This window comes from Suncus etruscus, chromosome 14 (genome assembly GCF_024139225.1).
Source record: "Suncus etruscus isolate mSunEtr1 chromosome 14, mSunEtr1.pri.cur, whole genome shotgun sequence".
Lineage (NCBI taxonomy): Eukaryota > Metazoa > Chordata > Mammalia > Eulipotyphla > Soricidae > Suncus > Suncus etruscus.
Genome location: NC_064861.1, coordinates 27,092,003 through 27,107,708, shown reverse-complemented (window position 1 = coordinate 27,107,708; position 15,706 = coordinate 27,092,003). Strand labels below are relative to the sequence as shown.

The 15,706-nt window shown below is 43.9% G+C and overlaps 1 protein-coding gene across 3 annotated transcripts in view; it reads right to left on the bottom strand.

Moving 5' to 3' along the window:
- The window catches only part of CDC25C (cell division cycle 25C), a 36,361-nt gene extending 33,391 nt beyond the window's left edge, over window positions 1-2,970 (bottom strand). The window contains exons 1-2 of one of the 3 annotated variants that reach the window (XM_049786014.1): window positions 2,771-2,970; window positions 2,257-2,351 (exon numbers count right to left, since the gene is read on the bottom strand). In XM_049786014.1, the coding sequence (XP_049641971.1) occupies window positions 2,257-2,351; window positions 2,771-2,961 (286 nt within the window). In that variant the 5' untranslated portion in view covers window positions 2,962-2,970. The remainder of the gene's footprint in view (window positions 1-2,256; window positions 2,352-2,770) is intronic. The other 2 variants (XM_049786012.1, XM_049786013.1) reach the window with 2 other exon arrangements.
- Window positions 2,971-15,706: the final 12,736 nt, after the last annotated feature.

The window sequence follows — 15,706 nt, the reverse complement described above, 5'->3', positions numbered from 1 at the left end:
CTGCTTGCAAGGCAAACACCCTACCATTGTACTATCTCTCCGGCCCCTAACCATTTTATTTCTACAATAACTCAACAAAATACTTTTGTTGAACATTTATTTTATTAATTGTTATTTTGTGATTTGGGGGGTCATAGCCAGTGGTGCTCATAGGCTACTCCCAGCTCTGTGCATAGGTTACCTGAGAAATCAGAAGGTATTAGGGATGGAGTCTGAGCCTGCTGCATGCAAAGCATACACTCAGCTTACTGAACTATCTCTACAGCCCTTCTCAAACTTCCAAAATGCAAAATTACTTCTATTAGAATCATCTTTCTCTTCTACTTGTTTGATCATTTTCATAAAATCTTCTGGATACTCACAGAATTCCAACTATATGACTTTCTACCTACTTTTGCCACCTTCCCTCTATTCTACTAATCTGTTTTCTACCTTAAAAATTATTCTTTCTGGGGCTGGAGAGATAGCATGGAGGTAAAGCGTTTGCCTTTCATGCAAGAGGTCATCGGTTCGAATCCCAGCATCCCATATGGTCCCCTGTGCCTGCCAGGAGCAATTTCTGAGCATGGAGCCAGGAGTAACCCCTGAGCACTGCCGGGTGTGACCCAAAAACCACAAAAAAAAAAAAAAAAAAAAAAAAAAAAAAAAAATTATTCTTTCTGGGGCTGGAGAGATAGCATGGAGGTAAGGCATTTGCCTTTCATACAGAAGGTCATTGGTTCGATTCCCGGCATTCCATATGGTACCCCGAGCCTGCCAGGAGTGATTTCTGAGCATAGAGCCACGAGTAACCCCTGAGCGCTGCCGGGTGTGACCCAAAAAAAAAAAAAAAAAAAAAGTTATTCTTTCTGGGGGCTGGAGTGATAGCAGCAGTGGTAAGGCGTTTGTCTTGCACCTGGTCAACACAGGACAGAGCCTGGTTCGAATCCTAGTATCCCATATGAAACTGCCCTGAGCCTGCCAGGAGCAACTTCTGAGCGCAAAGCCAGGAATTACCACTGAGCGCTGCTGGTGTGACCCCCTCAAAAAAAAACAAACAATAAGTTATTCTTTCTGAGAGTGGGAGAGATAGTACAGCAGATAAGGCTTGCCTTGTACTTAGCATATTTGGGTTCTATTCCTAGACCCATATGTTGTCTTCTGAACATCAACAGGAATGATCCCTCAGAACAAAGCCAGGAGTAAGATCTGAGCATAGTCAGGTGTGGTCCAAAAACAAATAAACCAAAGATGTTATTCTTTCCTGTGTCAAAGAGATAGTACAGGGGCCAATTGTTTAACCTCAAGCTGATTCCATTCAAATCCCCAATACCGCAAATGGTCCCAGGAATACTAGAAATGACTCCTCAGCACAGACAAAACTAAATAAATCCTGAACACCACTGGTTATGGCCCAAAACAAAAACCAAAAAGTTACTCTTCCCTGGACCAGGGTAATAGTTCAGTGGGTTGTAGGTAGGTGGCTCAGATTCAATCCTCTGCTCTATATATCTCCTGAGCACAACCAGGAGTGGCCTTGAAACACTGTGTCAGGCAGGAGAGAGATAGCATGGAGGTAAGGCATTTGCCTTGCATGCAGAAGGATAGTGGTTCAAATACCGGCATCCCATATGGTCCTCCGTGCCTGCCAAGAGCGATTTCTGAGCATAGAAACAGGAGTAACCCCTAAGCGCTGCTGGGTGTGACCCAAAAAACAACACAAACAAAAAAGAAAAACTGCCAGGAATAGCCCAGATGTGGTCAAGAAAAAACCATAAAGGGGTGGGGGTGAGATAATACTGATAAGCAGGGTACTTGCCTTGCACACAACCAACCCATGTGCAATCCCAGGTATCTCAGAAGATCCCCTGTGCATCATGCATCATGTAGTCCAAAATCAAATTACAACAAATAAACAAAAATAAGAACAAAAAAGAAAGGGCCAGAGACAGTACAACAGGTAAGCAGCTGGACTAGTGGCACCAAATATGGTACAGCCAGTAGGGAATGGCCAGTCAGAAGTGAAATCTGAGCAGTGACCTGAGCAGAGAACCAAGGGTAAGCCCTGAGTACAGCTGGATGTAAGAAAGGAAAAGGAAAAAATGAAAGTGAAAGAGTAAGGGAAAGGAGAAAGGGATAAGGAAGGGGATTAGAGAGGGAAAGAGAAGGGAGGAAAAGAGGAGGTAGGAAAAAGAAGGGGAAGGGGAAGAGAAGGGAGGAGAGAGAAGGGGAAGGAAGATAAAAACAAAAAGGTTCTTATTTCCTGTGAGACCTTACCAGTTTCGTCAAAGTCTATAGAAGCACTAAACTGGGTGGCAGGCATCTCCCTATCACTAAGATTAGAAAGATCAAGGCGACATTTTGGGGTTCCTCTGTTGAGACATAATAACACATCAAGATTCCCGTTAGTTTGCAATTTCTAATGTCACGTTATCTATCCTTTTTACTAAAATTCCCCAGTTTAAATTATCATATTATCTGACCTAGGTCCAAAAAACCTAAATGCCCTAAAGAAATATTTCAAAATAGACAGAGAAAAATGCCCACTTTTCTCTACTCCAGTAACTTGAACCTTGTTTCAGCTCCTGAAATGAATTTTTTTCTTAACCAGCCAAAGGGCCAGGGAAGAAGCTCAAAAAGGCTAGAAGACATTTTGTACACTGGAACTCCATGATCTGATCCCCAGCATCTGCATGATACACCAGCCCTCAGCAGCACCCAAATAAAAACCCACCAAAAGTAGATTGGAAAAGCAAATGTGAGAAGGCATGAAAAAGAAAAGTCGATTTACCCAGATAAAATGCTGAGGTTTGCAGAATCATCAGAGACTTTGCTCACTGGAGTTCTAGGGAGATAGGTACAGGTGGTAAAGGAAGTGTCTCTCTCCAGGAGTCGGTTTAGTATCTTCCTCTGCTTGGACCTAAAGCTAGGTCCTGAGCCAGGGTTTCCTTCCTCTCCTGTAGATAAGAGTTCTGCAGACATGGTCTCCGGATCCTCCCTTAGGGGGAAGAAAAAAAGGAAAAAATCTGAAGTCTTGTGTCTGAAATTTTGCATCCAAATTTCGCGATCTCCAACCACCCTTTTCCAACAGCGAACAAACAGAGCAGGATTAAGGGTGGGCAAGCCCCTAAACGATGACAAGCTGCTCAGAGTGGCTGGGCCTTTCCCTGGGAATCTGCATTTCCCCGAGATGCAACTCCAGGACTTCAAAGCCTGGAATGACAAGTGGGCCTTAACTTGTGAGGAGTCACAGAGCTCACGGTTCGTCCCAGGGAAAAACGAAGGTCTTCCAAGTCGTGGTAATCAATAGCCCTAATGCCTTCCTGGGAACTTCCATCTGGGAGGCCACTATGGGGCCTGAGATGACAACAGGGTCTCCAGGCCTTCCGTCGAGTCGAGTTCGAATCAGACTTACCTGAAAGTGTGCGGAGAAACAAAAGGAGAGAGAAAATGAAAAGACTAGAGTCTAGCTTCTCGACTGGAGAGGACAGGGACGAGCTCCGCTAAACTAAAATCTGAATGGCAAAGCCAACAGCTTCAGACCTCAGCCCTTCGAACCTCCCGCCCTTCCCGCACCCAATCCCGCGCACCTCCCAAAGCGTCAAAACGTGGCCCCGCCCACCAAACCCCTCGGCCAATCATATGAGTCGTATCATCGTCGGGGGCGGAACTTGCTCGGGTAGAAACACCCAATTGCCCCGCCCAGCGGCCAGAACAAGGACGGCGATTGGTTCTCTGGTCCGCGTCCTGCTGGGAACCCGACACGCTATTGGCTCTGCCTCTAGCCTATCGCTACACTCTTCTTGAACTCGGCCTTTTCTTCCGTCTCTCTAACCCGGGTTGATTTAAGTTACACCTTGCGGGGATTTCCAGGGACTTTGGATGTTACCTGGAGGCATTTGTTTAGATGGAAAGAGGTTTTAAACGTTCCCTTTCCCTGACGTTACGTGGCTCTTTCCCTTTTGAATTGTGCTAGTTTTCACTGGAGAAAGCATTTGCTGAAGGTGTGGCAGATGTTAGGGCTGCTAAACAGGTGTGGAGCAGCGTTGGTTGGCACTTCGCAAGAGCTTTCCTTGTTTGCTGTTCCTTTTAAGTACCAAGCACCCGGAGATGCTAGATCGTGCGGGGGTAGCTGTTGGGTTACGATCCTACCCTAATCAATAATTGTGCCCTACCCTGGGGTGTGACCTGGTAATAGTATATTGGATTATTTCTTACTTGGTATTCTGCTCCCACTCGAGGGTGGTACCTGATTCTAGTGTATAAAAGCAAGGGTCTGTGGAAGGCAAGGGTTTTTTCTGGGGCTCATTCTGGGCTTTTTTTTTTTTTTTTTCAGCCTTATCCACTGAATAAAGCTGATATCTACTGAAGCCTGACTGCCTGTGAGTTTTCTACCCGCTGCTGAACAGGATGGCAGATGCGTGGTCCGAGCTGGAGGAGAAAGACCTCATCCTCCATCCCATCGCCATCCAGCCTCATCAAGGGCTGATCTGCAACAGAAGCTAAAAAAAAAAAAAAAATATATATATATATATATATATATATATACACACACACACACACACACACACACACACACACATGTATTAGGGAAAGCAGAAGAGATGAATCTTCTTTGGAACAATTTTTATCACAGTCCAAAGGATCTCAAACTTCAGTTATTGAATTTTGATTATAAACAAAATAATATTAAGAAATTGAAGTGGCACAGAGATAATAGAATGAGTAGAGTAACTGTCTTGCACAGGGTCACCTGGGTTCGATTCCTGCCACTGCATATAGTTGTCCCTGCACCACCAAGAGTGTTCCCTGAGCACAAAGCCAGGACTAAGCCCTGAGCATGGTCAAGTGTGGTCTGAAAACAAAGGACTGTATTATTGAGCCAGAGTCATAGCTTAACAGTCTTAGTAAATGTTTCTGTTCCCCAGCCCCTCTAAGGACTAAGTCAGTAGTAACCTCCACATCTTCAATACCACCAGATCTGACACAAAACAACTAATTATAGGCCTTCCCAAAAATTATTCTCATAGGTCCAGGGAGAAGCCTCAAGAAGTACAAGGTCCTCAATGAAGATGAATTACAGGCCACATTTTGAGAAGAAAATTAGAAATGTAATCTTTATATTTTAGAAAGAGTAAACCAGAAATATTATCTATATTGGTGTAGTCAGGGGTCTCAAACTCACGGCCCATGGGCTGTTTGCAGCCCTCCGTACAACATTTTGTGGCCCTGCCCTAGAGGAATCTTTTTTTGTTTCGTTTTTAGTTGTTTGGGTCACACCCCCCAATGTTCAAGGCTTCCTACTGACTTTGTACTCAAGGATCACCCCGACTTTGCCTCCTGCAGCCCCCAGGTAAATTGAGTTTGAGACACTGTAGGATCTTGAAAGTGCAGTCCAGTTGATGATTTTTATCTTAATATGCATAGAATCTGCTTCTCAGGAAAGGTCACCTGAGATATGTGATAAATTAGGAGTCAACATGGAACCCCTGATCTGTCTGAAAAACAATCAGGTGATGCTTTAGGAGTGTGGAATGAACTAGTTTCTGCTTTGATCACTATAATCACACTTCATAGGACAACAGTGTACTTCATCAGAAGTGGTCAATAGAGACAAAAATTATTGAACTACAGCCGTGTCAGAAGCAAATACATTAACACTATTACATGCCTGTCTTGCTTCATCAGGTCCCCAATTGAGTGCAGTGTGGTGGTCACAAAAGTGACCAAAATGAGTGGTTTTAATTGTGTCAGGTGATGGTAAAACATGAGAATACATTTTTTGAAAAGGACCAAAGTGATCATACAATGCATAGGATGTTTGTCTTTCATGCAGTTGATTTGGGTTCCATCCTCAACACCCTATATGGTCCTGCAAGCCCCTCTAGAAGTAATCTGAGAGCAGAGATAGTAAGTCCTATGGCAGTGTGTGGGACAAACAAAAAAGAATCTGAGTTCTTTCACAAAGTTACATCATTTCTAAAACATTCTCCTGTAATTGAGCTCCCCATATATATTCCCAAGTGTTTTTTTCTTTCAAATTGAACAAAGAGGTCCTAGAGAGATAGCACAGCAGTAGGGAGTTTGCCTGGCATGCAGCCAACCTAGGATTGACAGTGGTTCGAATCCCAGCATCCCATATGGTCCTCTATACCTGCCAGGAGCAATTTCTGAGCACACAGCCAGGAGAAATCCCTGTGAGCCACTGGGTGTGACCCAAAAACAAACAAAAAAGTTGAATAAATGATAACAAATCATATTTGGCTCCTAAAACTTTCTGCTTTCTTGGTCCACATCTGGTGGTACCCAGGGCTTACTACTGGTTTTGTGCTTAGGGATCACTCTTGATGATGTTCAGAGGACCATATGAGATGACAGGGATTGAACCTGGGCCACCACATGTGAGGCAAGCACTGTACCTGTTGTGCTATCTTTCAAGTTCCCCACAATATACATTTTGGGTGATGGAGTTGGGTCACACCCAAAGGCACTCAAGTTATTTCTGGCTCTGTGATCAGAAATTATTCATGGCAGGCTTGTGGAACCATAGGGGACACCAGAAATTGAACTCAGATCAGTAGTGTGCAAGGAAACCCCCTACCCACTGTGCTATCACTCTAGCCCCCTCAACGCGCTTTTAATTTTGTTTTGGGGCCACACCCAACAACCCTGAGGGGTGACTCCTGGCTCTATGCTTAGAAATTGCACCTGGAAGGCTTGGGAGACTATATGGGATGCTGGGGATCGAACCCCAGTCTGTCTTGGGTTAGCCATGTTCAAGGCAAACCTCTATTACTGTGCTATTACTCCAGCCCTTACACACACACACACACACACACACACACACACACACACACACACACACACACTTTGGTTTTTGAGCAGTGCTCAGGGGTTACTCTTGGCTATCTGCTCAGAAATAGCTCCTGGCAGGCACGGGGGGTGGGGGGGGTGGTCATATGGGACGCCAGGATTCGAACCCAGCACCTTAGGTCCTGGATCAGCTGCTTGCAAGGCAAACACCGCTGTGCTATCTCTCCAGTCCCTAAAGTATATTTTTAATAGGATAAGTATATCAGTCTTCCCTTGATTCAGCATTTATGTAGTTACACAAGCATACTTCAAGATATTATCTAAGCTACAAATTTGGGGTCAAGATCAATCCACAAAGAAGGTATCTTGAGGCTTTTTCTTCTGCTAGTTTTCTGTAATATAAAATCAAATGTAATGCTGGAGCAATACTACAGCAGGCAGGGTATTTGCCTTGCATGTGGTCGATCCAAGTACAACTCCCAGTATCCCATATGATCCCCCCAGCCCACCAAGAATAATTCCGGAGCACAGAGCCAAGAGTAATCTTCTGAACACCACAGAGTGGTCGTAAATCTAAATGAAAATAAGATGTAACTGATAACTGAAGGCATAATTTTATTCACAGCATGTATAACAATTTCTTTTTTATTATTTTTGAGTCACATCAAGTGACACTCAGGGTTTAATCCTGGCTCTACACACAGAAATTATTCCTGGCGGTTTGAGGGTGTGGGAGATCAAACCCAGATCAGCCACTTAAAAATGAGCGCCATACACACTGGACGAGCACTCCAGGCCCATAATATTTATGTCCTCTGAAAATTGTTTTCTCTCCACACCTGCTGTCCTCCTGGCTACACACTGTCCTACTGTGACAACATTTCTATGAGAATACCAGTGATGTTCAATGAGCTCTGCAGGGTTCGGAAGGCACTTGAGTCATATTTTTACAGCTACACTCAATGGTCCTGAGGACTTACTTCTGGCTCTTCACTCAGGAATCATCACTGGTGGTGCTTGGGGAACCATATGGGATACCATACCTGGGTCAGCTGCATGTATGGCAAGTGCCTGAACCACGGTACTATCACTTTGGCCCACAAGTTTGGTTTTTGGTGGCTGAGTCAAACCCAAGGCCTCAAACATGGGCCGGGCGGTGGCGCTAGAAGTAAGGTGCCTGCCTTGCCTGCGCTAGCCTAGGACGGACCGCGGTTCGATCCCCCGGCGTCCCATATGGTCCCCCAAGCCAGGAGCGACTTCTGAGCACATAGCCAGGAGTAACCCCTGAGTGTCACCGGGTGTGGCCCAAAAACCAAGGCCTCAAACATGAATGCAAGTCCTCTGAACTATATTCCTAGCACCTAGGTTTGTTTTGTTTTTTGGTGAAGCAAGACAGTTTATATTCAAACTTATTTAGAAAAATGTGAGGGATGAAAATGAGAGAAGTATGTATTTGAGAGAAAATACAGGTTTCTCCAGAGTGAATATAAGCAAACGAAAAAACGTAGATACAAGATATATGTTCAAGGGAGACCACGGCTTGAAGATCAAGCTTATTCCTGTTTTGTTTTGTGTTTTTTTTTGGGGGGGGGTCACACCGGCAGCGCTCAGGGGTTACTCCTGGCTCTACACTCAGATATTGCCTCTGGCAGGCACAAGGGACCGACCATATGGGATATCGGGGTTCGAACCACCATTCTTCTGCATGCAAGGCAAACACTCTACCTCCATGCTATCTCTCCGGACCCATTCCTGGGTTTTTTTACTTTAAAGAAAGTGCATCACGGGGCAGGAAGGTGGCGCTAGAGGTAAGGTGTCTGCCTTACAAGCGCTAGTCAAGGAACGGACCGCGGTTCGATCCCCCGGCGACCCATATGGTCCCCCCAAGCCAGGGGCAATTTCTGAGTGCATAGCCAGGAGTAACCCCTGAGCGTCAAACGGGTGTGGCCCAAAAACCAAAAAAAAAAAAAAAAAAAAAAAAAAAGAAAGTGCATCACATAGTTGACATAATTGACCATAGTACATGTTTCCAGATAAGTGAGAGCAAAGTTATTAGAAAATAATAGAAAGATGGAGAGATAGCACATTGGTAGGGCGTTTGCCTTGCACACAGACAATACAAGACGGACGGTGGTTCAAATCCCGGCATGCCTCGTGCCTGGCAGGGGCAATTTCTGAGTGCAAAGCCAAAAGTAACCCTTGAGTGCCACTGAATGTGACCCCTATTCCCCCCCCCCCAAAAAAAAAAACCAAAAACCAAAAACAACAATGGGGCTGGAGAGATAGTATACAGGTAAGGCGTTTGCCTTGCATGCAGGAGGTCGGTGGTTCGAATCCCAGCATCCCACGTGGTTCCCTGAGCCTGCCAGGAGTGATTTCTGAGCATAGAGCCAAGAGTAACCCCTGAGCGCTGCTGGGTGTGACCCAAAAATAAAATAATAATAATAATAATAACAATAATAATAATAAAGAACAAAAAATTATAAAAGAAAGTACAGTGGAAAGCTAATTTGTGAAAGTTACTATATCTCCATTGAAATCATTAATACAATGGCAGAATGTTTAGTAAGCTCATTAGCTGTCCATTCTATTAAATTGGTGTGTTCCTATAGGGATGACAGCATCAAACAAAAAGTTGTCCAGGAATTCAAAGCGCTATTACTAATACTGTGGCTTTTATGGGGCATGTTTTCAACTGCCAGGCATCCTTGAACTAGGATGTGGGGAGAGGGTGCCTGCACTCACCCCAAAATGCCCTGCTGATATCAGCCCAAATAGCGGTATACCTGAAGTTTAGCCAGATTTGGGTCCCCAAAGAGAATCGTAGAGTGGTGAAGCAGGGTCATAGGCAAAGCAGTGATTCTGAGTGATGGATGCAGCAGGCATGGCTTCAGCAGGATGAAGGCTTGGCCCTCCCTCTCTTCTCAAGATTGCCAGTTTTCTGCTGCGTGACCCATCATTTTTCATGGCTTGGTTTACATCTCTCCAAAGAAAAGAGTGAGTCTGTAGAGTTTGTTCAGTGTGAACATGGCAATGTTTGTGGGTATGGTTCTACTCCAGTTTTTGTTGTGTATTGTTTAGTTTTGGGGATATTCTTGTTGTAAGAGTGTGTGCTTTTTGTGTGTGTTTTGATTTTTTTGGGCCACACCTGGCTGCACTCAGGGATTACTCCTGTCTCTGTGTTCAGAAATGACTCCTGGCAGGCTTGGGAACCATAAAAAATGCCAGATGTGGGGCCGGAGAGATAGCACAGCGGTAAGGCGTTTGCCTTACATTCGGAAGGTCGCTGGTTCAAATCCTGGCATCCCATATGGTCCCCCGAGCCTGCCGGGGGTGATTTCTGAGTGTAGTGCCAGGAATAACCCCTAAGCATCTCCGAGTGTGACCCAAAAAAAAAAAATGCCAGATGTCAAACCTGGGTCAGTCCTGAGTAAGCAGTGTGCAAGGCAAACATTGCCCTACTGCTGAGCTATGGATCAAGCCCCCTGTTTCTGGTGGGTTTTTTTGTTTGTTTGCTTGTTTGTTTTGTTTTGTTTTTAAGATTTTCTACTTCTGGGGACCAGAGAGATAGCACAGTGGTAGGACATTTACCTTGCAGGCACAGGACCTATGGTGGTTCGATTCCCAGCATCCCATATGGTCCCCTGAACCTACCAGGGGCGATTTCTGAGCACAGAACCAGGAGTAACCTGAGCATCTCATTGCTGGGTGTGATCCAAAAAAAAAAAAAAAAAAAAAAAAAAAAAAGATTTTTCACTTTAACTGAAATCTACTTTTTTTTTCTCCAGTGCACATTCTCTTGGTTTTTTTTTTTTTTTTCAAGAAAAAGCAAATAGGGAAAAGCTTTCCCAGAATAACTGCAAGTATATTATCTCTCTTATATGTATTTTGAAATCTAACAAGCTTTTAAGATCTATGGTTTTATCCATATTCGTTACAAGTTTCTTGCATCTATCATTCTGCTGATGTACAATGACATTTGTCTTTTCTCTTTCTCCTTCATCTCTCTCTCTCTCTTTTTTTTTTTTCTTTGAGTCATGATCAGTGGTGCTTAGGACTTACTCCTGGCTCTTTGCTTAGAATCACTCCTAGTGGGGCCGGAGAGACAGCATGGAGGTAAGGCATTTATTTGCCTTTCATGCAGAAGGTCATTGGTTCGAATCCCGGCATCTCATATGGTCCCCAGAGCCTGCCAGAAGCAATTTCTGAGTGTGAATCACTCCTAGTGGATTACAGACCATATGAGATGCTAGGGATCAAATCAAGTTTGGCTGCCTGCAAGGCAAACATCTGTATTATTGCTCCAGTCCTGAAATTTGCCTTTCTTTTTTTTTTTTTTCTTTTTTTGGTTTTTGGGCCACACCTGGCATTGCTCAGGGGTTACTCCTGGCTGTCTGCTCAGAAATCGCTCCTGGTAGGCACAGGGAACCACATGGGACACCGGGATTCAAACCAACCACCTTTGGTCCTGGATCGGCTGCTTGCAAGGCCAACGCCACTGTGCTATCTCTCCGGGCCCAACGTTTGTCTTCTTGATGAAGCTTTCTGCATAGTGCACTGCGTACACAGAATGTTTCTGACTGAATCAATATGCATTTTGTACCATTCAAGTTATATAGAAGATATTTTATTTATTTTGTTTGGGCCACACTTAGTGATGATAGAAACCTAGTCCTAGGTCTGTTTTCAGGAATCACTCCTGGCATGCTTCAGAGGATCATATAAGGTGCCAGGAATCAAACCAGGCCAGTCATGTGCAAGGCCAAGTGTCGTATCCATTATACTAGTATTTTGATCTAGTATTTTGTTTTTGGTTCATGGGGGTTTTTTCCCTTGTTTGGGGGGCATACCTGAGGGTGCTGGGGTGGGGAGGGAATTATTCCCAGCCCTGTGCTGTAGGACTCCAGAGACCATGCAGTGGGAGCTCAAACCTAGATCTCCTGCATGCAAAACATGTATTCAGCCTTTTGAACTATTTCTTTGGGCTAATAGAAGGTATGTTTTTTGGGGGGTGGGCCACATTCAGAAGTACTCAGGGGTTACTCTTGGCTCTGCACTCAGTAATTATTTATGGTGGTAGCAGGGAACCATATGAAATGCCGTGAATGAACCCAGGTTGGCTGCATGCAAGGTAAATGTCCTGCCCATTATACTATCTTTCTGGCCCCTACTAGGTTTTTTTTTGTTTTGGTTTGGTTTTTGGTTTTTGGCTCAAGGGTTCCTCCTGGCTCTGTGCTCAGAAATCGCTCCTGGCAGGCTTGGGGGACCTTATCGGATGCCAGAAATTGAAAAGGGGTCCATCCTGTGTTGGCCACGTGCAAGGCAAATGCCTACTGCCTACTGCTTTGGCCCCTAGAAGGTATTTTAAAACAATGTCAACAAAACAAAAACTGAAAGAATGGTAAATACTGGGTGGGGATCTAGTTCACTGGGCTAGTATATATGCTTTACAGGCAGAAGGCCAGAGGCCTAGCACCATATATGGTTTCCATAGCATACTGCATGCAACCTAGCTATAAACTATGAGCAGCCCAAGAATCATCTGGTATGGCTCAAAAACTATAAAGTCAAACCCTGGATTGGAGTGGGATGAGCATATGCTTTGCATGCAGGAGGCCTGATTTGATCCTTGGTATGGCATGGTCTCTTTGAGCACCAGCAGAGTGACCCCTAAACACAGATTCAGGAGTAGCCTCTCTCAGAATCAATTTGGGGGCTTGCCTCCCTCATAAAAGATGAGATAGTAATAGGGGTTAATATGCTTTCCTTGCTTTGTACCTGACTGACCTGGTTTGAATCCCTGGCACTGAAGATGGTCCCCTAAGCATGGCCAATAGCGATTCCTGAAAACAGAGCCAGAAATAAGCACTGAGTATAACTGGTTATGGCCCCAAAACAAAAACAAAAATTTAAAAAATCAGAAAAGAATGTCAAATACTGTCTTTCTATCTCTAATTCAGAGGGGATGGTAAAATCTTATTTAGCCTCCTAGGAGTAAGATTGTTAGGGAATTGCTTAGTGTTTAACATTTGATTTTTCCTTTCTATTGCTTTGAAGCCAATTATTACTACATCATTTTAGGGAGTCCCTAACATGTCTCCTGATTCACTATAATAAAGAAGTGAGCTGTGCTCACCTGGACCTCATGTCAGACATGTTTGTCATTGTCAGGGCACATTAGCGATTATAGCTTCACCAACAAATACATATAATAGGAGTTCATGCTCCTGGGATGTACTGGTCAAACAACGGAGAAGACCCCTCCACTTATAGGAGATCTCCATCCTTCCCCACAGTCAGCCTTTCAGGGCAGGGGGTGCTGAGGTGCTGAGGTGTGTACACTGTCCCCAGTTCTTTGAGAGGAGACTGTGCCCCACCTCTTCCCACTGCGCAAAGGTTTTGGCTTTCACTGGCTAAATAGGGAGAGTATGAAAGTGTCATGTTCCTTTGACTCTGCTGCTTTCCTAGGCAGAGAAAGTTTCTTATAGCTGATGAATTTTACCCTATTCAGCTGAACTCCTGGATGACAGACCCTCAAACCCTCAAAAACAAAAATCAGGGTGAAGGCCAGATGCACCTCCAGCTAGTATCAGCTGCTGAAATCTATTGGAGCAGAGTTCAGTACTGTTTCTAGTTCATCAGAGGTCATAGTAGTAACCCAAGACTCCACCTAAGATGGGGTTCAAAGTAGTAACCCAAGAACAAAAGAAGACCTGGGCTCAATCACTGGCACCACTTATGATCTCAGGGAGCCTGCCAGGAGTAATCCCTGAGCTCAGAGCTAGGAGTAAGCCCTGAGTACTTCTGGGTGTGGTCCCAAAATCAAAAAAACAAAGGCAACATAAATCCAAGAACAAAACAAGAAAAAAATGGGGCTGTAGGAAAAAGCAGAACAGAATAAAAAACTTGAGAACCAAAATTTGTATATAAAGATTTAATTATAGTTGGTAATGAGGGGGAGGTTGGGTTACAAAGAGACCATTTTCTACTTCATTTCAGAAGAGTATTTGCCTTGGAAATGAGGCTGAAAACCAGACTTGCAAGATTCCCTCCCCCACCCCAAAGGCTTAAATTTTTTTAAAAACATTTTTTCTTTATTTTTCTGGTTTCTGGGCCACACCTCGCTGCGTCAGGGCTAGGTTTTGGCTCTGCACTCAGGCATCATTCTTGGTGGAGCCTGAGGGATTGTGTGTAGTGCTCAATATCAAACCCGGGTCAGCTGCCTACAAGCAAGTGTCTTACCTGCTGTACTATCTCTCTGACCCACTTTCAACATTTTTCAAGTGAACCAGTGCTAACTTAACTTCTTTGTTTTCATTTTTTTTTTTTCAGTTTAGTTTTTAGGCCATATCCAGAAGTGCTCAGAGGTTACTCTCTGTGCTTAGAGGGGAGGGGTTGTCGCTTCTGGCAGTGCTCAGAGGATCATGTGGTGCATGCAGGGCCTGACCACAGACTTCCCACACGCTCAGCCTGTTAAGCTCTCTTTTACTTGACCTCTCAAATTCAATAATTTACCTTTAGTAAATAAGGTTAATAATAAAAAGGAGAGTCACCAATTGGTTAAAACCAAAAGCTCTAGTACCTTAAAATATTTAGTACACTTTATTTGGAAGCCCCTTGTTCTCTCTTAAACACATATATGGGTCACTTATTTGTGTCTATGTTTCTTGCTTTGCCTATTCCACTGATTTTTTTCCCTTTTTTCTTTTTTGGCTATTTCCACTGTGGAGAAACTCTTACTTTCTCTCCCTTTACATCTTTCTATATATATAAATTATATATATGTATATATATATATATATATATATAATTTAGCTTTGCGTGGAAGAGATATTACAGAGATTAAGACACTTATTTTTGTACATTCAACCTAGGTTTGAGCCTTACTTTATGGTTCCCCAAGTTCCACCATGAGTGACTGGAGTGAAGTCAGGAGAAAGCCCTGAGTTCTGCTTGATGTGACCCAAATACAAACAAAAAACCAAAAAAAAAAAAAAATCAACAACAAACCCCAAACAAACCCAAAGAAATCTTTGACCATAATATCGGTCATCATCTAACTCTGCAGCAGCACTGCATCTGTCAAGTTTCTCATTTGATAGTAAAAATAGGAATACAGATTTAAAGTTATGGAGGAGGTGGAGATGATTCAAAGAAATGGAGCATTCAGGAACCCCATGTTCGATCCCTGTAGTGTATGGACCCCTGAGCACCACTGGGAACAATTCCAGGAGCACTCAGCTGGGAGTAGCCCCTCAACATTGCTGTATATGACCTCAAATCAATATTCTGATGCTACTACAATGCTCCAAAGCTCTTCATGGGAAACCAGCTCTCTATATTTCAGAGGTCCTACGTGTGTTCCTTTTCTTTTTCCCAAAGGAATTATGTAGGACAAGGAAATGTACACTGTATCACTCCTCACTCCAGTTTCTTGATAAGTATTTCACTTTCCAATTTTCCAATTTGCCTATAAACTTCTGCCTCCTGCCCTCCCTTCCACTGAAGGAAGACACCCCCTCCCCATCTCTTCTTTCCAGCAGGTCCCAGTTATCTTCGTGTCCTGAACTTGAGTGGGGCACAAAGTCTTTAAAGGAAATTGATAATGCTTCAGGGCACTTGTTGTTAAGTATCATAATTAAGGTTGCTCAGATTACTCCTACTAATTGATGTAAAAAAAAAAATCCTAAAAACTAGAACTGGGCCCTACCAAAAGATCCCAGCAGGAAGGCGTTGTTGCAAACCTCCCCTTTCCCATCTTCTTGCCATGCTCTCTGAACCTCGAAGGAGGAGAATCCAGATTGTCTATTTACATAAGAGTTAGAACCCATCAAATCATCTCCCCAACGTCCTCACCTCCTGACAGTCCCTCCCAAAAAAAGAATTTAAACCTGGACGCAGATGCAAAGATGGG